General features: G+C 38.0%; 1 protein-coding gene across 5 annotated transcripts in view; it reads right to left on the bottom strand.

Moving 5' to 3' along the window:
- Window positions 1-27,879, bottom strand: part of PDLIM5 (PDZ and LIM domain 5) — a 129,945-nt gene that overhangs the window by 56,139 nt on the left and 45,927 nt on the right. For 3 of the 5 annotated variants that reach the window (XM_032186697.1, XM_032186695.1, XM_032186698.1), the window contains exons 4-5: window positions 3,869-3,911; window positions 1,473-1,588 (exon numbers count right to left, since the gene is read on the bottom strand). In XM_032186697.1, coding sequence (XP_032042588.1) covers window positions 1,473-1,588; window positions 3,869-3,911 — 159 coding nt within the window. Of the gene's footprint in view, window positions 1-1,472; window positions 1,889-3,868; window positions 3,912-27,879 lie in introns of all 5 variants that reach the window. The other 2 variants (XM_032186694.1, XM_032186693.1) reach the window with 1 other exon arrangement.

Raw genomic sequence — 27,879 nt, forward strand, 5'->3', positions numbered from 1 at the left:
AATTCCACTTAAAATGGGGAGATGGTTTTATTTATCAAACTACATCATCTACAATGATGCTTAAACAAGTAAAACTAAGCAAGTTGGGTAGCTGCAGAACAACATAATCACTTTAACGTTTCTTTGTTCACTTGCTTTTGTATTCTACTTTTGGATTGCAAGACTAGTATTTAAGTCACATTTAATTCCAGCTAAAACTCTGCTGTAAGAAAGATAGCAAAATAAAGTTTTGTTGATTTGTAGTTGATGTTTCATTGTTCTTGTTATTTGTTTGTTTGTTTTTCCCCAGCTCCAAATGCTTTTAAGATTTCCCAAACCAGACCTGCATGGCTGGCAGCAAGACAGGGATTTCCTAACCTACCAGCGATGATACTCCTCAGTCACTATCATTCATTCACTAAACATAAGGCAGGGCAGGTACCCATGTGTACCCAGTGACCCTGTGTTGATCATTAAATGCTTACTTTATGCCTCCAGCACTTCCTTCCAGGAGACTTAATTTTGTTGCTATTGTTCATTTTTTTTTCCGTACTGATTACTGCTTTTGAATACTCCTTACGTGTTACTTGGTAAAGCAGCATTCCTAGAAAGCGAGAGAGTTTGGCAACATGTGATCAGGAAGCAAGTCCTTGGGATCTCCTGCTTTCATCCCACCTCTGCACAGTACGGACTCCTGCCATCATCTGTTTAAGACTAGCTTTAAAGTCACCATGACAATGATCTCATATAAAATGCATATGGGCAGCTGTATATGAATGTGTGTATAGAAAATACTAGTACTGCAATGTAAGAGGAATGGGTGCGTAAAGAAGTGTTTTTCTCCACGAGAAGACCACCTGAAACTGTGATTTATTTTTTTAGTTGATGTGGATGTGTACCTTTCTGTAGGTTTCTTCATATACTTAGGCTCAGAGGAGATCAGATGAGATGGGCACTGGGCCTACTCCTCCTGCCCCTTTCTGTTGAAGAATTGGAAATACTAGCCACAGCCTTCAGGTTTTAAGTTTTAAGTTTTTGAGACTGAAAATAAGTCAAGAAAACCCAAAAAGCAAGAAGATGGTCAATAATGATCAACATCAAAGGTCGCCGATCCTTCTTGACAGGCCACTCTCCACCTCCAAGTGCCTGCTGCTTTCAGCCTCTATGTTGGGACCCAACAGACACAGTGAGACACAGGTGTCCAAATGAATGCTGGGCTTGTTGCAAGGTCTGAAACACATCGTGATACAACCCATCTTGGTGTGGTCTGTTGTAATTTAGGTGTGACACCATAAACTGGTACAGTTTCATTATTAAATCCTCACAGACTCAGCCCTTCAAAACACCCCTTTTCCAAGACATGTTATTCCTCAAAGATTTGCTTCTGGCAATTGGGTGGCACACCCGAGATGTGTTTTCCTCAGCCCTCGAACAAGCCCAGCTTTTTTCCTGTGAGGAAAAGACCCTCACAGCAAAAAAAAAATCCCACCTACCCATTTTGCTGTTTACTGTCACCCTGGTTCTCTCTGAATCCTCGTCGCGGCCCCTCCGCCACCTCCTGGGCACCGTCGCCGACATGGCCGCTCGGGGCGGCATTGTGCGTGGCGGGCTGCCGTGGGACATTAACGGCAGGTTTAGCAGTGCTCGGTGCGGGTGGCCACCCATCAGCGTTAGGCTTGGCGTTAACATGCAGTCCTGGTGCAGCAAACGGGGCTGGGGCGGGGGGCACGGCCGCCGCCTGGGCTGGGGTGAAGGCGGAGGATGGTGATGGGATGGAGGTGACTTTTGAGGACGTCACAGCTCCGAAGGGCCTCGGGGTCTTATTGTAAGCCACGCTGGCTGTGGCAGTGAATTTGGGTGCAGCAGCAGAGGCAATGGGCACAGGCTTAACTACTTCTTTAGGTTCTTCCTATGTGAGATAAAAAAAAAATACACACACAAAAACACACCAACCACATGCACATTCCTCAGAACGTATTTTCAGTGCTGTTGAGAGAGGCAACCCGCCTAGTGTGAAGTAAGAGGAATGAACATCACAGAAGCAAGCTTTACCAAGAGCGTTGTCAACAAGCACATGGAAAAAAATGAGCCATGCATTTAGGAAAGGGAATGACCCAAGCATGCACAGTCAGTCAAAATGAAATCCCATGATGCTAACTCCTCACATCACATCCAGAACAGACACCCCACAAATCAAATTCAAGACAAACTGAAGAACCACACCATTGCAAAACCCACTGGGTAATTCATGTGGAAAAAATTAGCGTTTTTTAAAAAACACATTCCACCTCTCAAACCCAATTCAAGATATGCACGTTCCCAATATGCAAACTGCATGTGCATGCATACGCACACACACACACTATACATTGATTTGTTGATAGGGGCCTCAAGGGAGGAACGAGGGGCCCTTCAGCTCATTTATTAGAGGCCAGTGCTTCGGGCCCAAGCTGGCTTGTCAACTCCACTCGACTACAAGGACAAAGGCTTCCCTGGCCAAAATACAGGCTGGCTCCTATCCCTGCTTCAGACACTGGGACCAGGTGCCACTTGAGTGGCTGAGTCACAACTTTGTAACTCAAGGTCGACATGGGTTATAGTTTCCAGATGGAGAAGTGCAAGACTGATACCATCTGACATACTAAAGCCACATGGGAAAACAAAAGTGTGGCTATCCTGGGGTCAGAGATATGAGGGAGCAGCCATTTGTTCCTTTTTCTCTCTCGTTCTATAAAGTTCTCTTTAGAGCAACTGTAGATTGGGAGAAAAAAAAAAAAAAAAAAAAAAAAAAAGTCCCTTCGCAACCTCCAACCTATTCCAGAATATTTTATCAGTTTTTCTTAAACATAATCTCCCCAGACTATTTTTTTACACACAGGAGGACCACTCAGCTCTAAGTGGTTCACAGAGACAACTGCCGTCCAGTGAACATACAGTTTTGTAGTTTGTCAAGTTTGGTGAGGTGACTTAGAGGGGAAAGGAAGCCCCCTAACTCATTTTAGCATCTGAGAATGTTTATTTCTATTCCATCTGTCCAATGAAGTCTGCATATACACTCATCAAATCAAAACTCTCAAAAAAAAAAAAAAAAGTGAATTCAGTGGGTTGTTGTTTTTTTGTTTGCTTGTTTGTTTTCAAGGAGCTGTATTTTAACAAGGTGGTGCCAAACTGCGTGCCTTTCAAATCAGGTCTGGCAGGACAGTAATACAATTATTTATGTCCACTTAAGAGGATTTTCCAGTATATGCTTGATGAGAGAGATGCCCAGCCATTTGTAAGCATTTTTAGGTTTGTAAATAGACTACTTATCAAAAGGGTTTTTTGAAACTGTTGCTTGAGGACATAACATTAAAAGGAGTCAAGAACAAATAAACCCCCAGGGCTCTAAGTAAAGTGAGATGAATTGTTCTTTGAAACTCTGTATTTAGATAAGCTTCTTTCAAATACAAAGGGGGATTTCAGTACCTATTAAAAAAGGAAAAAAAAAAAAAAAAAAAAAAAAGGAAAGGAAAAGAAACTACCTATAAAAAAAAAAAGCAACAACGTACTACAGTTTTTCTCTTAAGGATATAGAAAAACTTCAGCTTTATCTTTCTAAAAAAAAGCCCCAAAAGTTGGAAGATAACATTTATTCACTTTTTTTTCCTTTTTTTTTTTTTTTTTTTTTTTTTGTGGATGATCATTTGCCAGTTCTCTTGATTCTTTTTTGAGTGAGTGAAAAAAAATATCACTCAGATCCAAAAGTTGCAGTAGTCTTAACGTAACACATGGAAATCAAGCACGTTATATTGAAAGGAAAGTTTGAATGCTAGTGCTTATCAACAACAGGGTTTGACAGATGGGTAACAGTGCCACATGCTACATTTCTCAGTTGTGATGATGAACATACCTTCGGTACATGAATGAGATCAGGTTTTGGTACAGAAGCAACTCTGAAAGAGAAAAACACACATAATTGTAAAAACAAATGCTTTAATATTTAAGTATTTCCCTTTTCCAACTCACTATGTCCACCCACAGATATATAAATTATATCATTTGTTTCCTCTAAGGGAAACAAGAAGCATTCAAGTTGAACCTACTCCATCGTAGTTAATATAGGGCAAAAGCAAAAACAAACTAGACGAATTTATCCAGATACAACATTAGGAACTCTAGCATTTGTCACCAAGTACTAATTCATTTAGAAATTCATAATAATGTATCACCAGTCAGGAGACAGTCAAAATTTGCTTATTGCTTTCCTTCCTTTCAAACTCAGAAAGTTCTGGTCAGACAAATTGCATTTTAAAGAGCATAACCCTTATCCAGGCTTAAAACTGAAAGCTTCCTTTTAAAACAATAAAAGTCCTTCTAAACAGCTTAACAACTTAAATAATACAGGATCTTTTGGTACATTCTCTGGCCTTCAAAGGTAAACTTAATATCACTTGAACTCCACAGTAGATAGCAAAAAAAATTCTTCCAAACAATGAGTACATTGAAACTACCACTGGGTGGTGGGAAGTAAAGGAAGTATCATAATGGAAAGGGCGAAGAAGATAAAGAATTAACAGATTTCATTATACCTAAACTGAACTTGCAATATGTGATAGGTAAAAGCATCTCACTTGATTTATCGTCTTTTCAGATTTGCACGCATGTATGTGCAAAAACACACACCCTGAATTTTATTTTTATTTTTTTTCCAAATGCAATAGAACAACATAAAGTCCAACTCACTGACAACACTGACAACACCGCTGCTGATACAATTTAGTCTTTTCTTGATGTTTTGGTAGAAAATTGCTTTCCTGCCACATTTCAAAACATTTCTGGCCATATTTGGTAGCTGCTCAGAGAGCTGGGACAACATTAATCATATCCTGCCTGAAATCATGCAAACCTGATTTCCTAAAAATCTTCTAAAAAGGGTTTTGCTGAACTGAAGCTGAGTTATCATATCTAAAAGAAAGTTTGCCAATGAGACAAAAAAGTTTGTTTGGAGAACAGGGAACAGAAGCTACATTTTAATTAAACACATCTACTGTATAAACCAGCCTTACTACTCTAGCAGCTAGATTCAAATCTAGCTAGATTTGAAGTAGGCATGCTGTCCCATATAAGTGACGTCTTTTCAACTTTTAACAAATATATTTTTTCCTTGTTAATAGCTGATTAAAATGTTTACTTCATTTACTTCTTCCCTGAAAGCCATTTGGCCCACGAGGCCCATCTGATACCAACAACAGCTTTCCTGTTGTTTCGGTCCAGCAACTAGCTTATAAAAAAAAAGGGAGATGAATATAAACCCACATGCTATGTTATCAAAATAAATAAATAAATAAACAAACAAATACGGAAAAAAAGCAGAGAATAATGAGGAGAAAAAAAATCATAAACCAATACTACAGTTCACAAGAATATCATTTTGTGCACTTTGCCTTCATCATTTGTGCATCACCGATGACATGCATCATGTCCACATCAACAATAATTCTCAGATAGAGCGTTTCCCTGCTCTGAGGAAGAGGTCTGTTCTCCGGTTTCCCACAGAGTTTGCAGCCTATGAGAACACTGACCTCTGGCCCTCCAAAGCACCAGGGTGCATCGTTAATCATGCCTAATTGTGGACTTGTCAATTGGCAGCGACAAAAGCAACAAGAAGAAAAAAAATGCCAACACATATGGAAACTCTTCTTTCTTTTTTAAAGACTAGAGTAGAAGAAGATTCTTCTGTATTTTAGATATGTATTTTATAATAAAGTAACTTGCAATGTTTTGTGTATTTATTAAACTGATCTAACAGTTAGAAGTAGAAAGATAGTCACTATTCAAATCAACTCCCAAATTTCATGGCTGAGGAAAAAATAAAGTTTGCAAAAGTTGGAACCTGAAGTTTCAGTCTACAAGAGAAATGCATTTCATTAGTTTCACAATATAATTAAATTTAAGTTTGCAATGTATGAAGATGGCTCTGTGCTCACCTATACAGCACTTAACAAAAATTATTTCAAACATTACTTCCAGATGATCTGAAGAGATTCTTCAAAATTAGTCTTCAAAAATGCCATTAAAAAGGGGGGCAGAGGGAGGGGGAAGGAAGGGGGGGGGCTTGATAACTACAATGTTTCCAATGTTCTTTTAACATTGGAGCCAGACAGCATAACATTGCTTTACTTCCCCCAAACATACTTGAAACAAGGACATAAATTTGTATGTCCCAGACATACTTCAAACAGTTTAGCTTGGCCTTGTTGACTTCAGACCATAATCAGACTAAAATCTGTGATTTATCCAGCGTTGCATAAAGAAAATGCTCACCCAGCAAACTGAGCCACCAGGATCTGAATGTGAAAAATGCACGGTGGTTAGACAAGACAGTACAAGAGGAAAAGCACAGTTCACGTTGAAGAGCAAAACATGTCCATGTCCAACACATACATTTACGAAAATACTTGCTACAGTGCTTACATCTTGGCTATTGCCCTTGGAATTGGGAAAGATATTACAAAATCTGTAGAGCAAGAAGTAATTTAACTACAGAATCTTGCACTTTTTTTTTTTTTTTTTTAAGCTGTTAGCATGTAGTTTCCCACCTAGCAATTAGATGTGAAGATTTCATGCTACTTCGGTTAAATGGGGTGATGCAGTGATACCTGATGATAGAGGCTTTCAGAAGGAGATGACTTTCCTGCCCTGTTACTACTTATTAGAAAAGCAGGACAGCTTGAAGCAGGGTATTTTCTGAGTGATTTCAAGCTGGCAGTTCAGTATATGAGTTTGTGTAATATTTTTGGTAACATACAAACAAAACAAAGACATAAAAGCTCAGTATAAATGCTTATTATAAACAGTGCACACAAAAGACCTTGGCTAATGGTTGCTGGAGCGAGCTCGAGGCTTCCATCTCCTTACAAATTATTACAGACAGTGAAAAGACAGTCAACAGCGGTCAGTTACTGACAGCCAGGATACTGAAAATGAAAGTGCACAATGTTTATGCACACTTTGCCATCACAGATGTTTGCTCTTTCAAAAAAAAAAAAAAAGATATATTTAGTCTGTGTAAACAGCTCATTTCGACCAGACAAACATGATCAAATTTGTTCTCCAAACATCCCACAAGCTGTTCCTCTCCGATGAATACTTTTGTGACATTTAATGCAATTCAAAACATTCCAACTTCCAGCACAGCCTTATTAGGGAAATGAATTAGTCTGCTCCTGCTATAAGCAGCATGCCTAGCAAAAACTGTTCATTCTTTAAATTCTCCCTGTATTCATTTCCCCTTCCAAGTATTTCACCCACCAAAAAGCCACAAGCAACATAACTGAATCCTTCCATAATCACTAATATCTGGAAAACCCCAACTAAAGCTATGAGTCCAATTTGGTACGTCATCTCTAAAAATCGATCACCAACAAAACACTGTCATCTCACTGATTAGCGTTAGAGAATTAAATTTAAGGCAAAGCAGGATTCTTCAGAGGCCAAAGCCCCTGGCTGCTAAACTCATAAAGCTTTATCTAACCTAAAACCCAGAAGAAGAGTTTCAGATTTGTCTCTCCTGAACTCCATTAAGGTTCCACCACCACCAGTAAAGGCACTACATGGTAAACTACCAGGAGGCATCTGCATGCATCAACCCCTCTATAAACAAGGGGAACACAGAATACCTGCAATAAAATAGGTATTGTGTTTGTTTTGTTTTTGTATCTCTGTAACTTAAAGAATTGCTCAAACTCCAGTCTGAGATACAAGAGGAGAAGAATACAAAACTTTCATTCGTAAAATGAAGTCAAGGCTGGAAGACTTTCTACAGAACTGTATTTGTTGGTCTGAACTGAAACTTTCTAATAGGAGGAAAGAAGAATTGAAGAATTTTTTTTTCCTCTCATTTTGACAACTAACTCCTTCTTCAGGGTATAGTTTCTGGCAGCAGACACTACATCCCTGAAAAGCCAATGGTCAGATCTTCTTGCTGAAAACCTCATCTTTTAATGGTTTTACCACTGTAGCCTGCAGTTATGTTTTTTTCATTGTTGTTGTTGTTTTTGGTTTTGAATCATTTTATTTCTAGACAGCAACCAGCTGACAGGGCAGAAAGCTAAATGCATTTGCTTTTCATAAGATAGCCAACTCTCATGAAAATCTGTAACCCCAAGTACATCCCCACACAGAGAAAAGAAGAGGTAACCAAATTATCATTAAGCATGGAAACTTGAAAACTGGAAAGTGTTGCAGTCATTGAAAAAAAGATGATTTTGTTTTCCCTCCTTAGAAAAAAAGAAAGAAAAAAAAAAAAAAAAAAAAAAACCAGTGCAAAACTGTACTTTGGTCATGGTGCTTGGTAGCATACCAACAGGTTGCTATGATGGTTGTCAATCACAATTTCTCTCCTAAGCCATTACCTGTTCTATTTTAGTCCATTAGTCTTTATTTTGTTGAACATGCCAAATAATGACAAATGTGGAAGGAGGAAGACTGAATGCTCATTTGCTTTTTTAAAAGATAATGGTATTTCAGATGCCAGGTACATCAAGGAGTCTTAGTGCTAAATTCTTATTCTGCAAGCTAATTTGTATATTAAAAATGCATATTTCTCCTCTTGTCCTACAAAAACAGACTGCAAAGCTGTCAACTCAAATATTAAAATATTAAAATACAAACTCCAGTGTGAGACACAATTGTCTCAGCTTTAAGAAACAAAATATTGAAGAGAGTTTATGTTCATGCTCAGTTTAAATCTGAAATGGCAGAAAAGGAGCTCTTTAGTCAGGTGGGCAATATTTAAACAGCTTGTATCTTTAAACCCAATTTTGAATGAGTTGTTATTTAGACTTTCAGGTTTCACACTTCTTGCTGAGGTGTATTTAATGGAGTATGTTAAGAATACTGGTATTTATTTCTTTATATAATAGTATGTCAAGCTAATATTTGTCATCTCTGAAACAGTACTTTGTCATGTTTTGCCTAGGAATATGAGTTTATGAATCATCCAACACATTTTTCATTAAGTTTAAGGCTGAAAATTAATATAATGTAAGCATCAGCATTTTGCATTTGGTATATGCTATACATGTTCACATCCCCAGACCATGCACTCCTCAGCACTTTGGATTAAGATGAAGCATAAAGCCAGGTAAAAGAAAGAAAAATTATGTCCTTGCTTTGCTGCTCACTTAATAGTCAGCCAAATCAAATGTAGGTCCCTATCGAATTTAAATAAGGTTGGGGATTTCATTATTATGTGCTAAAATAAGCAGTTCTGACATTTTAGGAGAGGAAGAAACTGCCCTCTGCTTTGGTATTCCTGCCCACAAAGGATTAGTTGTTTTCAAGACCTCCCAAAGGCAACCACCGCTCATAGTCTCATTCCTGTGGTCTGTGGCAACCCTACTGAACGCATTTGTAAAGAGAGTTTAAGTGCAGTCAGATAATATTTTATTCTATTAAGGCAAAGCCAAAAACAAACTAAAAGTTAAGGGAAAAAAAATACTATGGAATACATCTCACCTTCTGACTGACAAAGATTTTCGAAACCATGCTTTTCACTCTTGTAATGGCACGAGGTTTAGAAACCTGCAGGTATCATGCATACAACCAGGACTGGACCAGCAGAGGTATGTCTGTCTGTACCTGCCCATGACTCCTTGGCAAGAGTCAAGACGGGAAAACCATCCCCTGTATTAAGCACGGTATTTGTGCTACAATCTTTCCAGCAGATCTGTATGCAACTCAGGGTGTCCAAGTCCTGTCATCTAGTTCAGGAGGCAGGGATCCTACCTTGTCACTGCTTTACAAGTGATGGGAAAAATAACATCTCATCTATAAGATTTGCCCATGCATTTCCTTCAGCGATGGTGGTCACTTCCATCAGTTCTAACTTGTTATAACTAATTTTTATTATTTCTTTGTTTAGCATTCCCAAAGCTGTTTTGCCAAGTAACAGTATATAATAGTTAAATGCAAATATCAAGACAGAACAAAAAGCCTTCAGCAACTATACCCCGGCTTTCAGTAGTGGAATTTATACATTTAATGTTCTTAAGAAGCATTTATGAGACACTAATTCTAACACAGCAAGCTACCTTTTAAAAATAACCAGCTTAAAGAAAAGCACAGGTCTAAACGACTCACAGACATAGTCATTCCTCTAAAACCTTCAAAAAAAAAAAAAAAAAAAAAAAAGCTCAACTTCATGCTGACTTCAGTCTGGCATCAAATCTAGGTTATAATTTAGGATATTCTACACTACCAACTAAATTATTTTTTCCAGTGCCTACCACACTATGGTGACTAATGCTTAAATTACCTCCTTTGTCCAAAACACAGTCTAAATGAGCTTGAAAGTGCAGTCGCGTGTATTTTAACTGGAAATTCATGACAAAAAAAAGTTTTTAAATCCCAACATACCCTTATTAGGGATTTTTTTTTTCTTAGTAAGTGCATGATTGGGAATGAGCATTTATATCACATTTTCTCCCTCGGATGAAGAAACTGGAATGTTACAGAGCCATTAGACTTAAGTTTCACATCTTATGGGAGGTCAATGCATTTCTCCTCTACCAAGCAGCTCACCCATTCACAAGTAGAGTACACTGAGACTACACTGAGAAGTGTATCGCTTCTTCAGCCCTTCTACACACCACAGTTGGGGTGACAGGAGGTGGTGACTGCAGAGACAGCAAAGGTGAAGCACTGTTAATCACATTGCAGAATTGTTGCAGGATCAGTTTAATGAATATGCACTTCCAAGAAGTTCACTTCTCCACATTGCATCCACCTCTTGTCCCTGCTTTTGTTGGCCTTTATGACTTCCATGTATTGTTCATCCATTTACATATTTAAAGTCACTGGTTTAACAGCATGTTTTGTAGATCTAATATATTGAGAAAAGCTTTTTATGTCTTGACATGATTAACACAGCTTTAGATGTTTAAAAACTTCTATTTGAAAGCAGCCGTATAAATATAAAAGAAAACCTCCAAGTATTGTATCTAGAATGCCTCAGGTCTAACCACACCTTTAAAGGAAAGTAAAGTCAAAGAGCAACTGCCAGAGTAAGATTTGGAGCTGGAAATCATTTTGTCTACTGCAAGAGCTAAGCAAGAATGATTGAAAAGCAGTAGTCATCTCAAAGAGCTAATTCCTGTAGTTAACAAACCAAGGGACCAACTATAATGGAAATGCTCATGCTGACTAAGTAAAGGTGTATAAAACACACTGCTGTAATTATTTTGTCATTTGCAGCAACTGTAAAAGAAGAGAAAAAATGAACAACCCCATCTGACTCAGGCCGATGCAGTTAAGTAAAGAGGTCTCCCTTCCCACAGCCTAGCTTTAGGAAAGTAGCTTTTACCCTTCTCTGCTCCAAATACTTCAGGGATACCATTCGCAGCATGTGCACAGCGTATGAGGCAATTAACAGTTTTTGTGAGCAACTGATCGCTGAAGCAAAGCTGATGCAAAAAAACTCTTGACAGTAACAAAACCCGCTGACATTTTTCACAATGCTGCAACCACTACTTCTGCTCTAAAGCAAGACAAAAATAAGCAAGCAACTACTCATAGGCACAGTAAGTGTTTTTATTACCTCATGGGGTTTTGTGGTTCGGTGCCACAGACATGACTTTCTACTGACAATACGCTGGAACTTTTCAAAGGCAACAATTTTTTTCAAAAACTTGTCAAGAACAAAACAAAACAAACAAAAACCCCAAACAGCTTTCTACAGAATTTGGCTGCACTAGAGAAAACATCTGCATTTAAAAAGTGGGATTTTTTTTCCTTGCAGGTGAATAACAGACTGAAAACAATCGAACTTAAAGTAAATATGGAGAAAGAAACCTTCCTAGTTTCTTTATGACATGCAGTTATCATCACTGCAATCACTAGTCTTTCCATGGGGCACAGGCTGTTAATTATTTTTCTTTCCTTGAGAAGATAAGCACCTTACCACCTTTCTTCCCTGTTGATAGGTTATAGCTTGACTGCAGGTACCACTTACCTTTCTGTTAGATGGTGGAAGTGATGGATAGTAAAACTTTCAGCAGTTGCTCACAACTTGCATTTAGCTCTATTTCAGACCACTAGAAAAACATGTATGCCTGAAAACCTGCCAGTTTTTCCCAGCTTTACCACAAATCTTTCTTACTCTGTTACGCTTTTATGATACTACTATCGTTCAAGAACACATTTATTTCCAAACAGTCAATCTTTAATACATTCTCATTATGCTGTCTCCCAGAGTGAGGTAGAAAGAGCCCTACTGATGAGTCAGGACAGGATAATTTTGATTCCCAACAGCTGAGAGATGATCTTGCATGGCACAGGACTGTTTTTTTTTTTTTTTAATGGTGTCTCATTTTTTCCTGTGGGCAGATGCTTAGGAACAGTTTACCTAACAACACTGGTCACTTGACATATTTACCTTTTTTTTTTTTTTTTTTTTTTTTTTTTCCCTTCTTATCTTTACAAAGCACATTCACGTATTTCCAAATGTTACTATCTGGAATCGAGAAACCAAACATTTACCTGCTATATGTAAATTATTAGTGTTATTTAGCTATCTCTTTTAGCTAACTTCAACTATTTTCAGCATATGATGGGCACGGACCATTTTTAAACCCTGTAAGCTTCTTTTAATCCATTTAGAGACAACTGTCCTTTGACAGATCATCACATACATACCCTTTTATAATTAAAGAATGCCTGCAAGTTAGCATCATAAACCTTGCATGTGGAAGAGATGTGCTTTTCAGAGGAAACTAACAGGTGTTGGACATATACTGTAATTGAAAAACAAAGGTGTAAATAGAAACAAGTAACATTATTTGTGGCACCCAAACAATGAGATGAGTGTTTACCAAGGGAAAAATGATATGGATTACAGAGCAGACCAAGGTAGGTTAGATCTGGGGGTCAGGTGAGCTGCCTGTAAAATACCAGGCTTCGAGAAGCAAGGAACCCATCATAGAGGGAACAGAATGAAAATGATCTTTCTCCCACTCTTGATTTTGAAATAAAAGGAACAAGACTAAGTTGATTTTCAAAAGAGGAATTAAAATAAAGGGCATTAAGTATATCACACAAGCCAGAAAATATATCAAGTGCAAAATCCTAAATTTTCTGAGAAAAAGGGAACAAAATTTCACTCTCAGATATGTTCAGATACTCTTCAAATTCACAGGTGAGAAGAATTGCATTCTAAGAAATGTTTCCATTTTCCAAAATGTAAGCTTTTCCATTTCTCTAGCCTTGGCCAGGAGCACAGGAAGCACCACTGTTCACGCATGACTGCCAAATGATTGCCAAATCCCAAGGCTACTTCAGGTTCTGGGAAGGAAACCAACAGCGCTTTGAAATTTTTTGATCAGAAAACTTTTGGACCTGGGTCAAACAGCCATTATTCAAGCTTGCTGTCTTTCTGGCAGTCTCATTAAGCTATTGAATTCAATGGCCATTTGACTAACGCCAGTACTGGAGAACCAAATTAGCAGCAAGAAGGTTTTGCCTAACGTTTGCAGAAAATCATTTCCTCGACTTTCTGATGTCTTCCTATTAACACTTTTCTTCATGGAATTAATACAAGGGAGGGAAAACATCGCTCAATGTCCCAAAGCACTACAAGCAGTACAGTCATGCTAGCCTCAAGATGTTTTTATTCATGCTGTTTGGAAATCGGTCACGCAGGCAAAAGGAGACCTGTACCACTGCTTTCCTTAAGAAGTTAGTCAGTGCATGCAGAGCACATAAGACTTGTAAAATGAAACTTCTCAGGCAGAAGTACAGGTTTCCCTGGATATTTCCTGGTTTGGGACCTTGACATCTTTGTTCTTGGCCTTCTTTTTGTGACGTGACTTCTTGCAGTTGAACCAGAGGCCACAAAAAGGTTTTCTCCGATGAAAACTCCAGGGGAAAAAGCAGCACAGACAGTATGACTGGCTTCCACCATGGTGAAAGAATTTCTTCAGTTTCATGTTCTGGTCCTTAGAAACTCACTGGCACAAAATATGCCTCATAAACGGGCCAAAGAGCAACATTACCTGTTCCCACCACAAATTTTTATAGCTCCACAATGGCATGCTAGAAGAGGCTTGAGCATGCCAGCATTTTTGTTTCTGTTGTTAGTGGTTTGTTATGGCTTAATGATTAAGTCACTTCGTTTTTCTTATCTGTACCCATCCTACATTTAATGCGTTTAAACTAGAAGTAACACATACCAAGCAAATACTTCTGACTACATAAACAAATGTGAAACTAAACAATTAGTGTAATACTATAGGAAAGGAAGCACAAAGAAATGTGACCAATTTTTATGCAGGTAGTAACACATGTAAGAGCTGGCTCCTCAACCTCAGGTTCAGTCACTGGGACTTTGAGGTCTTTGAGCACGTTATAGCCTCATTCTATGTCAAAACCAGTCCAGTATCTGGATTAAGTTGCTGGTATGTACAATTTAAAGGGTCTTGTTTTTTAAGTGAATTGAAAATGGTAACTCTTCTACTACACATACAGGCCAGGCTTGTTCTAACCCTGTAACCACCAGCAGCATAAAAACTGAGGAGCAATTCTTCCCAAAAAAAGAACAAACCCATTCTTCCATATCATTACCTCTCTCAATCAGAGCCTAGATTACTGATTCTGTAGAAAAGGGCACACGTGTACACAGACAGCTTATCTTGCCACATCTGAGTGCCTTGCCCTTCAGTATTCTCACCTACTCCCATGTAAACTGGTTCAACATTTGCCCAGGCACTTTTGGCCCATTAGAGGAAGGAGCAACCAGGCACAGCCTACAAACAACATTAATCCAGCTGAAATTATGCACTGTGCATTTTGCAGATACAGTTAAAGCCTGGGAGGTTCCAGACACCAAAGCAGAGATACTGTTCATTTGCTGTACAAGAAAAGGTTTGGATTGTTTTCTCAATCTCTGCTAGTCTGCGTATACCCAACACTCCCTTGATAACATATAATCAAGGAATGATTTCTTCAAACAATTGCATCCCTAATGATTCTCTCTATTCTTAAGAAAAGCATATCGATACACCCAGGAGTGATCTTTGGACCAGACAAGTAGATGTATTCTTGGGCGTGGAGGAGTCTTAACAGCTGCATTGTTCTAATGCAGCTGTTCACAATTACTGGCATGTGCTGCGAGGCCAGTCTGATTACAGCTTGTTTCATCTATATATAAATGCATTATTTTGCTCCTCAAAAGTTTGGCATTCAGATGGTGACTGCAAGGCTTCAAAACTGAAGTCTATCTGTGATGTCCCAGCTGGCTATTTTAAAGTGTGCCAACAGAATTAAAATGTCACTAAAGATCATGCCACTCTCTGAGGTATCTGTGTTATTTTAAGACTTGGAGATAAACTGTGGCCAACACCACATTGTTTCCCTAAGTCTTTCACTCAATAGCTATGGACATAGCTTAAAATAAATGAGTGAGGTCAACGACACCACAATTTGCATGCTAATTAATGAGCCTCTGAGATTCCAGAAATGTAATGGATGGGTTACACAGGTCAAAGCAAGAATGGAAAGAAAAATTTAACATGAGATTGTGAATGGCAAAATGCCCTGGAGACCAGTTAAACAGAAAATCCTATACCCATTTTCAAAAGCATTAGAAAGTAAATCTGCTGAGGGGCTAAGGAAATGTTTAAATTCTTTACCTAAAGTATGGGAGTTCAGGAAGTATTGGACCACTGACTGCAGAAAACCTTTCTTACAAGTAATTGCATGCTAATTTGATAACAAATGGATCAAATGTAGTATATGAATTCTCCTTTACTAAAAGACGGAGTTGTGGTGAGCCATGGTGTGGAGTGCTACTCCTTGGTCCAATCCTGAAAGCACTTTTCAGAGGAAAAAAGTCCCAGACCTCAGCTGCTCCCTACAATGCTTTCTAGGCATGCATTTGACTTGGAGCTAGGACATGAATAACATGAAACATTGGTCTCAGTACAGTAAATTACACTTCTTGGGCGATCTCTTTTGACAAATATGAAAAGTTCAACTGTCCAAATATATTTTCTTAATGCATTTATGTTAAGCAGATCAGGAACCAGTATTGTTTTTCTTGGTCAACTGCTACCTCCAAGAGGAAATGTCCACAAACATGGAGAAAATACTTTAATGATTTGTGCAAGGCTTAAGATTTCTGCAATCTCATGCAAAAATGGAAAGTGACTCTTCACAGACTTGTGTAGCTAAACAAAGCTTGGGATAGATAGCAATGTATGGAAGCCAGAAAATAAATGCTTTCTTCTGGTCACCAAAAAGGGTCCAAACGTGATATCCCATGGTCCTCACTCCAGCTGTGTCCAGTTGTGGTGGCCACATGCACAATACCTGACTTTTGTGACAGCTCTCACCGGGGTTGGTCCTTGCCTACCCATGACCTTTCTACAAAGCTTGGCCAGCCCCAGAGCTGCAGAGAGTTTGAAATGACTGCAACCACTTCAGCTCCCCAATCCCATAATGAAACATTTCCCCATCCACCATCTCAGAAATACAAGCTTCTTTTGGACCCTGCAGACATATCTGCCCTTCCCCCCCCCTTCTTTTTTCCTTTTGCATCCCTGTCTGACCATTAACAAGCCACAGTAACCCATATCAGGGGATAGTATTGGACCATAAATGGCATATACTGTCATCTTCATTCCCACATTTTTCCCTAAATGGGTAGCAGCAAAGTCTGACAGATCCTTCTCAGGAAAAGCAATTAAAAATATAAAATAAAATAAAATAAAATAAAATAAAATAAAATAAAATAAAATAAAATAAAATAAAATAAAATAAAATAAAATAAAATAAAATAAAATAAAATAAAATAAAATAAAATAAAATAAAATAAAATAAAATAAAATAAAATAAAATAAAATAAAAAACACACAACAACAGTCAATGTAGGCAGGCAGGCAGATGCATAAAAAAGGAAAAAAAAAAAAAAAAGCCAAATAAGTCAAAAGGTAACAACAATTTGGTGACTCATGATGAGAGAAGTCTATCTTGGTATTTAAAACACAAAAGCAAACAGCAGGAACTTGGTGCATCACAAGAAGGATTAGATGAATTCTTTGCATTTTTTAAGAACTAAATCATTTGGGTGAATTATACAATGAATAGGGTAGGGAAGAGTAAATATCTAATGTCTGCAATTGCTGCAGCTCACCCCCTTACTTCCTTTTGGCCTCACCCACAGTGTGCAGCTATTCATGGTATCTCATCCTAACAAGGAGACATTCTCTCGTGCTAAAGTATTGTGGGTAAAAAAAAAAAAAAAAAAAAAAAGGAAAAAGAAAATGAAAAAAACACATCTCAGCCAAGAAAAATATCCATGATCAAAATTGAAGGCATAGCTTTAAAATAAAAATAGTCCCTGAAATTACATCTTCTGCCAAAGACTTACAAAAATCTACAACCTTCTCCACCTTTAAAAAAAAAAAAAAAAATTAAAAAAAAATAAAAAAAGAGGGAAACAAATGGAACAGCTTCACAGTGTCCTTTATTCAGATCTTGAGCAAAGATGGGTGGTGTCTGCTAAATATGGCAGAAACAGTTCAGGTCCAGCCCTGCAAGGTATTATCTTACTCCAGGAAGGATGCTAAGTGCCTCAGGCTGCATTATCTAAAGATAATAACACCAAATAACACCAGATGAAATCCCTCTCATTAAACAAATAACTTTCTCCTATCTCAGGAGAAATTCTGACCTTATTTTACTTCAAAGTGTTTTTGTTATTCCTTATATGAAAATAAACAAACACCTCTAAAGTAGGAATCCATCCTCCATGCCAAAATAAACCTACCAGATTAGTACCACCTTACAAGTACATTAAATGTATTTCTCCATTTTTTTTTTTTTAAATAATCAACGATAATATTGATTTGATATAGTATTAATTTTAGCATTGACATTCTACTTTCCTCACCTCTGTGTATAAGACAATCTGCAGAGTGGTTTTTTGTCTGTTTTGTTGTCATTTGGTTTTGTTTGTTTGTTTTAGTATTTGTTGTAGTATTGTTGTTTTTAAACTATCTGCAACAACTACTTTGTCTGTCATTAAAATATTTGGCAAATGTAAGCAAGGAGCACTTGTTTAAAAACACAGCAAAGTGACCTATAGATTTTATTCCTTAGTTTGAAATATTAAGTCTGAAATTTACCTGGATCCTAAAAAAGTTCCCAACTAACCAAAAAAACTCTGTCAGCTTTTCAGAAAGGTGGCTAGGAAATGCAGGAAACAATCTTCAGTTATGTGAGACATCTAAATCTCTTCTCTCCAACATTTCCTGCCAAAAACACTTCCTAATATGGTAACCGAGATCTGATAAAGATTTTTTTTTCTGATTTTTTTTAAACCACTGTGTTGTTTACTTGAGTTGTGCTGAAACCTGATATTGTCCCATCTCCTTTTGTTCCCCATTTTTTGAGGGGGAACTTCAATCTGCCCTTACCCAACTTGCTCGAAATCACACTAGAAGCTCACTGCTCCAAAATAGCCCCCTACAACCACTTCAAAAAGTCTAATTGGTATAAAAATCCTACAAAAAATACTTTATAATTATGTTATTCACGTTGCTTCTTTTTAGGCAGCTCCAAGAGATGGTTTAAAAATTTGAAAAAAAAAAAAAAAAAAAATTGTCCCAGCATTCACTTAATTATCACCTGAATGTGGCGGTGGTTTATGAGTTAACAAGACTTGGTGGATAATGACTGACTTGAGCTCCTACCTTCCTTCCAAAACTTGGAAAGGAGATAACTGGCAACACTTCTGGCCAAGGGACTCCAAGATCACTATCAATAGCAGGCAGAGTTATGAATTTCAGTACTTGAGAAGCCTTGAATGGAAAATATTACACATTTTTGTTTTCACAAAAACTGTTATATATTATGCTTAGCACAGTATGTGTATTTTAGTGACTCCATGTGTCAAAGAAACTTATAGTCTGCTCTGGCGGAGTGGCTTTGTATGTAAAGGAAAAATAATCTGTTAGTAATTGAGAAGCATTAGTTAGCTCTGAAGTCACTGTGCTCATTAAAATTTTGGCTTTCTAAAATCTATAATGCATTTTAGGAATGTAGTACACATTCCGTTTTTTTTGCACAGATACTTAGGAGTTCTAGGGGATGCTATACAGTCAATAGACTCGCTAGCCTTGTTTTAGTTGTTTTCATACCAAAAGCAAGTGATAAATGTCCCCTCTGCTTTTTCCAAAATTCTTTCTTTTCTGTTGAAACATACTGCTTAGTAAAGCAGCAGTCATAGCTTGAACATAGCAAACAGATTAGCAACAAAGCAAGCCTTTCAAAACAACTGCCTCTCAGATATCCCATTTAATTACCCCCTGAAAACTTAATTATCCAAAAGCAACATCAAACGTCAGCTTAGAAAGCATCTCACCTGCTGACAGATTCTCTATAAATTCTGTGTGTCTGTTTCAAGACAATGGCTTCCAGACTCTTAAATTTCACTAGTTTTTATTTTGGAAGATTTCTGCTCAGGCACTGTGTAAAACTAACTTCTCAAATCTTCATTAAAAAAAAAAAAAAAAGTCTTTTCAGTGGTATTTTAATATCATGTTAACAAGAATTAGGAAAGTTAGGACACCAAAGCTTGCCAAAACTGTGGGAGAAAAATTCTCAGCTGACATAAGCTTAGAATTTCTAAGGCATTCAGGGGAATACTGAAGACCCAAAAATGTGAAAGCATATAAATCTGTTGTGAATTTAAATGTGACAGAGATTGAAATCATTTGCAAATTGCATTTAACGATAGATTATACTCAGTTTACGCAAGAATACTGTAAAAAAAAAAAAAAAAAAAAAAAAAAAAACTAAGACCTAAACTTTCTCCAACAATTTACAAAGTATGCACCAAACACTTTGTTCACATCAAGCTCAGTTAAACTAAGCTGAGAAAATAGATGTAAATAAGAATATGAACCACTTACTTAGTTTATAAGAGAAATAGATATCATTAACTTAAAAAAAAAAAAAAAAAAAAAAAAAAAGTTCAGTTCTGGTTCACAGGGACACAACTCCACCATAGCCAGGCAAGTGCTTTTTTGAATGTCTAAGACAAGTGAGTAAATTAGTCCCAATTTTTCAGCAGGACAATTACTACCTGAAGTGTTGCTGAAATATTTGCAAGTTGTTTGTTTGTTTGCTTTCTCCTCCATGTCATTTTTTGCTACCATTTTTGTTTTTAAACTTTCATGGATCAGATTCGAGCTCAAGTCTTTGCCATCTTATATTTTTGCAGAGGCAGCATCAGATGCTCCCCTTGGACTGATTAGTTGCCTTGGGCCTGAGGGAGGACAAATATCTGACAATTCCAGCAGCGGCCAGCAGTGTCAGGTCGTGTGCAGGACAGAGGAGGGTTGTAGAGCAAACACAAAGCAAATACAGCAGGTTAAAAGGACAGTTCAAAACCTTTATAAAGATTAGGTAGCATCTTCTCAAGACACCTTATTCATCACAAGAAGGAAGGGAATTTTTTTGCTCCAAGCACTTTTTGAGCAGAGGCTCAAACACTGAAGAGCTCAACCAAAAAAGAGCAAGAGATCAGAAGGAAAGCACATCCTGTGAGGCTCTGCCCCAGCTAGGTTCCAAAGCCCTGTCAAAACCAGAAGTTGCTGCATCTCCATGAATGAAATAATGTGCACATGAGCTATTGCAAAGACAACATGCTTTTTTTTTTTTTTTTTTTCTGGGGGGAATAAGCATTCAGCAGCAACTGAACTGAAGGGTGAGGGTTAGAATCCTCGGCACTTCCTAGCACAGGTCTTGAGTGACAAAGTTGACAAAGACTCAGAGCAGCTGGAGACCTTGCCAAAAGCAGAAAAGGTGTACAGAAGTGGATAAAGATTTACATTTTCATCCTGGCAAGCTCACCATGTGTTAAGTGAAAGAAGAGATACATTGTGCTCAAAGCTAGAGGAAAAAACAATTAAAGGAGAAAAAAAAATAATCAATGTGAGAACATAGTTTCCTTTTGCACGCAGCACAATCACCTTGATGCTGTCAGCCTGCCTGGGATGAGAGTTACATTGGCAGATACAAGAGCCAACACCCATAAGACCCCAATTTAATTGTTAGTTACAAATGTTTATGATAATCAAACCCACATCTCTTGTGTAAGCACCCAGGTTTTCACCATGCAGAGGTTACAAAGCCCTCCTTCTCAGTGGGGTTTACTTCTCATCACCCCCCCTTCTCAGCTGAATCATCAGATACCAGCCAGAACGGGTCTGGATACCAGACGAACAGGTTCACTGATCCAGCACACTCCTCTTTCAGACAAAGCCCTCCCTGCCATTTTTCAGTTCTATGATTGTTCAGGCTTACCATTCAGACCAGAACATGTCCACTGAAACACATCCTATTCAGTGTCAGGCCAAAACACGTCCTATTGGAAAATGTTAGGCAGTGGTGGGACGTAAAACCAACATGTGCACAGCTTTCTTATTCAAGTTACAAGCAAAGCTCAATTTTACTTCTAACACTGAAGTAACAGCAGCATTAAGAAATGCAAATCAAAGGGCTATTTTACAGGGCAATGAAACTTTGCAGACTATTTTGCACCAGAGCTTCCAAGAGCACAGTTTTCTTTGTGTATTTTCTCATAGGAAAAACCTCTTTGGGAAGTGGAACCTGTGTGCCCTCTAAAATCCACATATTATTTAGCAGTTCAAAGCAGAATAATGTTATCACTGAAAGGTTGGAACAAATTTAATCATCAGTATTTGCCTAGTAGGATCTTGGCAACAAGAAAACATCTGGAGGGAGAACACAGACACTTTAGTCCACAAGGAATTAAACTGTATGGTGCTGGTCATCATGATAATTTATGTAATACCTTCCACTGAAGTTCTCAGAACCTCAACAGTTATCAAGAAAATTCAGATTTTACTCTGCAAACAGTAGATAAAGATTATCTGCAGAAGAAAAAGAGGAACCTTCTAATTTTAGAAAATAAAACACTGAAGCCAAACCAAGCCTTCAGCAAATCCAAAAGTGGTACTAGAAAGCATGCATTTAAAACTATGTTTAATCACTAAATCCACTCTGACAAATAAAAACAACATCTGAAATACCAAGATTACTTACGGAAAATGTATTTTGCAAATAATCCATTTTAAATAAAGTTGTAATTAGATATAAATTTGTAATTAGTTGTCTCACACAGCAGATAATATTACTAAAGAAACAAAGGTTCTGCTAAATTGTGCTGCAGTGTTTATGAAGCTTTATTGGCCATCACTGTGAAAACTGTGGAAGTCCGTTACAAAATTAGGAAATGAAAGCCAGAATTGTGTTAACGGTCTCCTGAACAGTAATACTTGATGACTATCACTTCAAATAAAACAAAATATAACAAAATCATAAAAATAGTACTTTTCTGATGGCTTGCTGTAACTCATCAAAGAAAAAAAAAAAAAAACAAACAAACAAAAAAAACACATCATATTCAGGATTATTTATACATGGGAGGAAAAGTTACCATCCTGAAATACAGCTGTGAACCTTTTCTAGAGATGAACTAAAAAGTAGGACCAAACTAGGACGCTACATTAAGAACAAATACCATCACATATTAACAGTCAACATTGGAAGATAGGAAGAATTCAATGTTTTAGGTTCTGCATTTTTCTGAAAAATATATCCAGCTCCTCACTTCCACCTGAAGCCCCCCAGGGATGCATGTTCCTTTCACTCTTCTATGCTGTGCAAGGAGAGGTGACAACAAAAACTAAAAATCACCCAGAGCAAATGTCTACAGCCACTGTAAATCTTGAAAATTTGGGAAATGACGACTAGGAAAGGCTAAGCTGGTATTGCATTGTCAGCTGAGGGCACATGCTTCACCCTTATGCAGGAAGTTGCCACATCTACCTATTAAATAAAAGCTTTATAGCATATCGCACAGTTATCAACAGTCAGCAAAACGAACTCTTGTAGTAAGAGATTTATTAGAGATCCAAAATGAAGATTAGCTTAGTTTTATTCCTGTTTTCCTACACATATGTAATGCTTGGAAACTCATTCAATCTACCAATTAGAAGAGTTGTTGCTATTAAAAACTGCTTGGAAAGTGAGGTTGATCGACTTAACAGGCAAGCAAAACTGTATCGAGGAGTTTGCAGTCTGAAGATTACCATTAGGCAATGGTCAGGCTCTTTGTAATGCTAGTTACCACATCAATCAGCCTAGATCTTGTGTATTAAATTTCAGCTTGCAAACATTAGTTTACTGCTTACAGCACAAAATAGAAATTTAACCATGCAGAGTACATTAGACACTTCCCTGCTGTCCACAAGGATAAGCCCTCAAGTCTGCTTCTTCACTTTCTGGAAGAATGCACGTGCTGACATCGAATGAGATGCTCTAACTTCCATGTATTTCCAAGTAATTACACAGCTTCAGATAAAATATATTTGAATAAAGTATCTTCATTCCTGTCTTCACAGACAGAAATCAATTGTCGTATCTCAGCTGGAGTACAGCTAATAGTTTTAGTTTTAAAGTAGAGTTTAGTTTTACAATAGAGAGAAAATAGACTTTTATATTAATACTTTTGGCTTGATGTTTTGATGTACAGGAACTTTTTAATGTTTTGCTTGTGTAAAACTGCTTTTAAAACTTGCATAATCCTTTTCACTGTATTATTTTTATTTTAACAGTTGAGTCTTTGTTTTAAAAAGTCTCGTATCATTGTACATCAGAGTAATTTAATCCCCAAACATTTAGTGGAACTATTTCAGACGGCAATTATTACCCTATTCATCTTAAACATAGGAATTAAAGAATACAGTTTATATAATAACAAGTGGTAAACATTTATTCTATTCTCTAACATATTGGAGAGATTATGCATGATTTCTGATCTTACAGTAAGGTAGGGTCAGCAAAATCACAACACTTAAAAAAAAAAATAAAAATCTTACTTCCCTGTCTGAAAACAACTTTTTTTTTTTTTTTTTTTTTTTTTTTTAATGAAAACATCAAATTAAATAAAGGATACATTTTAGCACTAGATTTAACCATATTTGTCAGATTGGTTGTGCTATGCGACGACCTGTACAAAGCAAAGGTATAGACATTTCTCACTAGTTAAAGCACAAAGCAAAAATACTGGTTAAGGCCCTTTAGTTATAACTTGATCCCTTGCAGACACAGAACCCACCACTTTCTCCCTTTGTTTTCAGCAAAGGATTCTCAGATTACACAAGACTTGCAAAATTTCCAACATGGCTGCTCATAAACCTCTGTGGATCATAAAATCTGAGCTATCCCCCCAAGGGTTTTGCAACCGGCTAGTGCTTATTCCATTAAGGACTCAGAATATGAGGACAGGTATCCTGAATTGTATTTATGGGCTCTCAGTTTGTGAGAGTTCATGACGACCTCCTTCTTTTCCTGTCAATGAGGGTGGGATTTTGAAATCACCTCCTAATCTCATTGAACTGTGGTTCAGCCCACAGCAGTACATAGATATAAAACATAAAGCACAAAGGTAAATTTGCTTAAATTGTTACAATTTAAAGGTGACCTTTTCATTTCCCTGGGGCCAAACAAACCAGGAGAAGAAGGGGAAAAAAAAGACATTGAAGACATTGCATACTTCCTCTTCATTCTTCACTGAAATAAATATTTAATTCCAGGGCTTTACTTCATTTTCTTTGACTCTTTTTTTGTTTTGGTTTGGTTTTTGTTTTTGTTTTTTTCTTTTTTTCTTTTTTCTTTTTTCTTTTTTTTAAGTGCTCTGTATAACCAGGCTTTTCCTGCATTTGTATTAATGGTATGGTAGGGGGGAAATATATATATACTTTTTTTTTTTTTTTTTTTTTTACTATAATTTTGGTTACTTACATAAATTTATACAGAAAAAAAAAAAAAAAGTCTTTAAACTTAAAGTTGAAGGAAACATTTTGATGCTCAGTAAATAATGATTTGCCCATGGTAACTGGCATTCTCCACTATAAATTTACTATGTACACTATGTATTTATGCTCCTGTGTTACTGAAATACCTTTACAAATTCTTATTCATTGCAGCCCTACCGATCTCCGACAAGGCTCTAAGGTACCCACCACGTGGAATGCTACTATCACTTAGCTAGCCCTCACTCCCACCCATTTTTCTGGTAGATGTGTAAGGACCACCCCCCCCAAAAAACAGAAACCACTGAACTCCATTTTTACCCTGCAATATTCCATTTCCATCCCAGCAACTTTCCTTTGATCTTCAAGGCAACTCTTTAGTTTGTTAGGTTCATTTAGTTGCAGAATGTTTTGTGGTTCATCTAATTGCTAGCTGACGTGCAGCAAAATGCTGCGCACAACAAAAGGTTTTGAATTCCAGCTGGAAGCAAGAGATGAACCCTTCCATTTATTTAGTTTGTGGGCAGACTTTCCAAAGGCATGGCTTAGCCAGCAAAACCTGTTCAGCTGCTGAACAAGGAGCAAAAACTTTCTACCTTGGCTCCAATAAACAAGAAGTGCAAACGTTTACAGACCAAGACACCTCTGCATGCAAAGAAGAAACCAGAGTCTCCATTAGCTTTGAATTCTTCCCACAGTCTTCTGCCCAACACTGCTTAATTTCGAAACCAGATGAAAACATAAGGCCCTAGGGTGACTGGGTTGCTTGCACTGCAACATACTGCATAAAAGGCCACACGCAAAACCCTTTCAGCTTCAGAAAAGCTCCTGTTAAGATGTAAACATATGAGCCTTCAAGCTTTCAGGTCAGCTATCACCCTGCACCTCAGCCACACAGCAATAGTTGCAGCCTCAGATGCGGTGAGGGAAGGCAACAGTCCTTGCTTTGAGAGGAGAAGGAAGTCTTCAACAAAACATGACCAGCAGAGCTGAGGGAGGTGTGAAAACCACCAGGCTCCAGACCAGCAGTGCCTCACATCCAAGCCTTGATGTTGGTGTTTACAAAGCTGACAAGAACTTTAGGAGCCTGCACAGAGCTCATAGTATTTACTTCAAAGAAACAGGCTCAAAAACATATTCTGCAAATTTCTAAGTTAAAAGTGGCTTTCTAACCAGCACCTGGTGGCTGTACCTTGCACAGCAGTGTTTCTCCTGCAACCCCCCTGCAGAGCAGTATCACCTAGAGCACATTGCACAGGATGACATCCAGGTGAGTTTTGAATATCACCAGAGGAGGAGACTCCACAGCCTCTCCAGACAACTTGTTCCAGTGCTCTATCACCCTCACAGTAAAGCAGTGCCCTCTTAAATTTACATGGAACTTCCTGTGCTTCAGTTTGTGCCTGTTGTCTCTGGTTCTGTCACAAGACACTACTGAAAAGAGCCTGGCTCCATCCTTTTGATACCCTCCCTTCAGATACTTATACACATTGATAATATCCCCTCTCAGTCTTCTCTTCTCCAAGCTATACAGGCCCAGCCCTCTTAGCCTCTCCTCGTATGACAGGTGCTCCCGTCTGCTATCTTAGTAACCCTCCACTTGTACCTTTCCAAGAGACTCACATCCCTCTTGTACTGGGCAGCCCAGAACTAGACATGGTACTCCAGGTGAGGCCTCACCAGGGCTGAGGAGATGGACGGGGTTACCTCTCTCAGCCTGCTGGCAACACTCGTCTTAATGCAGCTCAGTATACCACAGGGGCCCATTGCTGGCTCATGGACAGTCAGAGTCAAGAAGTGTTTTCAGATTTCTGAAATCAGATGAGTTCTGTGCTGCTGGAATAGAGAATCTGGAAACCAGGAGATGGGCTACATAACAGTCACCAGACGGTTTTACTCAATATGCTCAGAGGGATGTTTTATTTTGCTTTGCCTTATTGCTTTTCCTGCCTGGTCATGCAGGCTCTCTCCCGCAGCCATAAGTGATATGTTTTTGTTTTTAATGGAGGCTCTTCTATTACCAAGTTTTCCTATTTCTAAATACCTGGCTTTGTAACCTGAACACTTTTTTGCATGGAAAGGTGCTTCCAATTCCATCAAAACAATAAGATGAAACAAAACCAAAAAGACTCAGGAATTTTAATATGCTGAGCAAGACAGATCCCTACCTGCATCGTTAAGCCAGTTAATTCATTCCACAAACCACAACTGTTCTGAGCTTACAGACTACTGAAAGCTTATATAACTGCTCTTATTTTCTTCTTTGAAATAAGAAATACTTCAGCTGAGAGCTTGACATCTTTCTGTTGACAGCTCCAGATGTGGATGGCAGCCCGCTCACACCCTTCTCTCTGTTACCCATCTGGCTTCCTCCCACCCCAGTCCTCTCATACTTTTCCAATCTGCTTCACCTCTTTCCCTCTCTGGATGCCCTTCACTTCTCCCCCTGACTTTCCAAACATGTCTCATGCCCCTCTTTACAGTCACACCAACACCTTTTTTCTTGGCACAGGCTGCTGCATGTCCACCCTCACAGCCACGCATGCCTCAGGCTTTGCAAGCCCAATGTCCTCAACCCAGTCTGGCCTAGAAGAGCCACCATTTTTAAGTAACAAAGCTTTACCAAACACATCTATACCAATTTCCCAAGATGTACAGCCTGGACTGGCTTTTCAGACAGATATCTTTAATACACCAAGTCTTTAAGACTTCAAGTTCCTCATCATTTAGTAAATGGGATTTACTTTCTAGTAAAACTTCTAGAAAAGTCTCTGGTCAATAACAAATTTCAACAGGAATGCTTGAAGTTTCACAACATTATAAGCAGCTCTTCTGAGCAAGCTACCTGAACAACCATTGTCTCCAAGCCTAGCGACATATAAGAATAATAAGAGCAAACGTCTGTCTGGGAACCACTATTTTTCAGCCAGTTTATTTTCAGGCATAATTATTCAAAACTAATATTACTGACTGAGGGCAACAATCTAGGATTGAGGAATAAGTTCCCAAAGTTTTTGAC

The sequence above is a fragment of the Aythya fuligula genome, chromosome 4 (assembly GCF_009819795.1).
Source record: "Aythya fuligula isolate bAytFul2 chromosome 4, bAytFul2.pri, whole genome shotgun sequence".
Taxonomy (NCBI): Eukaryota; Metazoa; Chordata; class Aves; order Anseriformes; family Anatidae; genus Aythya; species Aythya fuligula.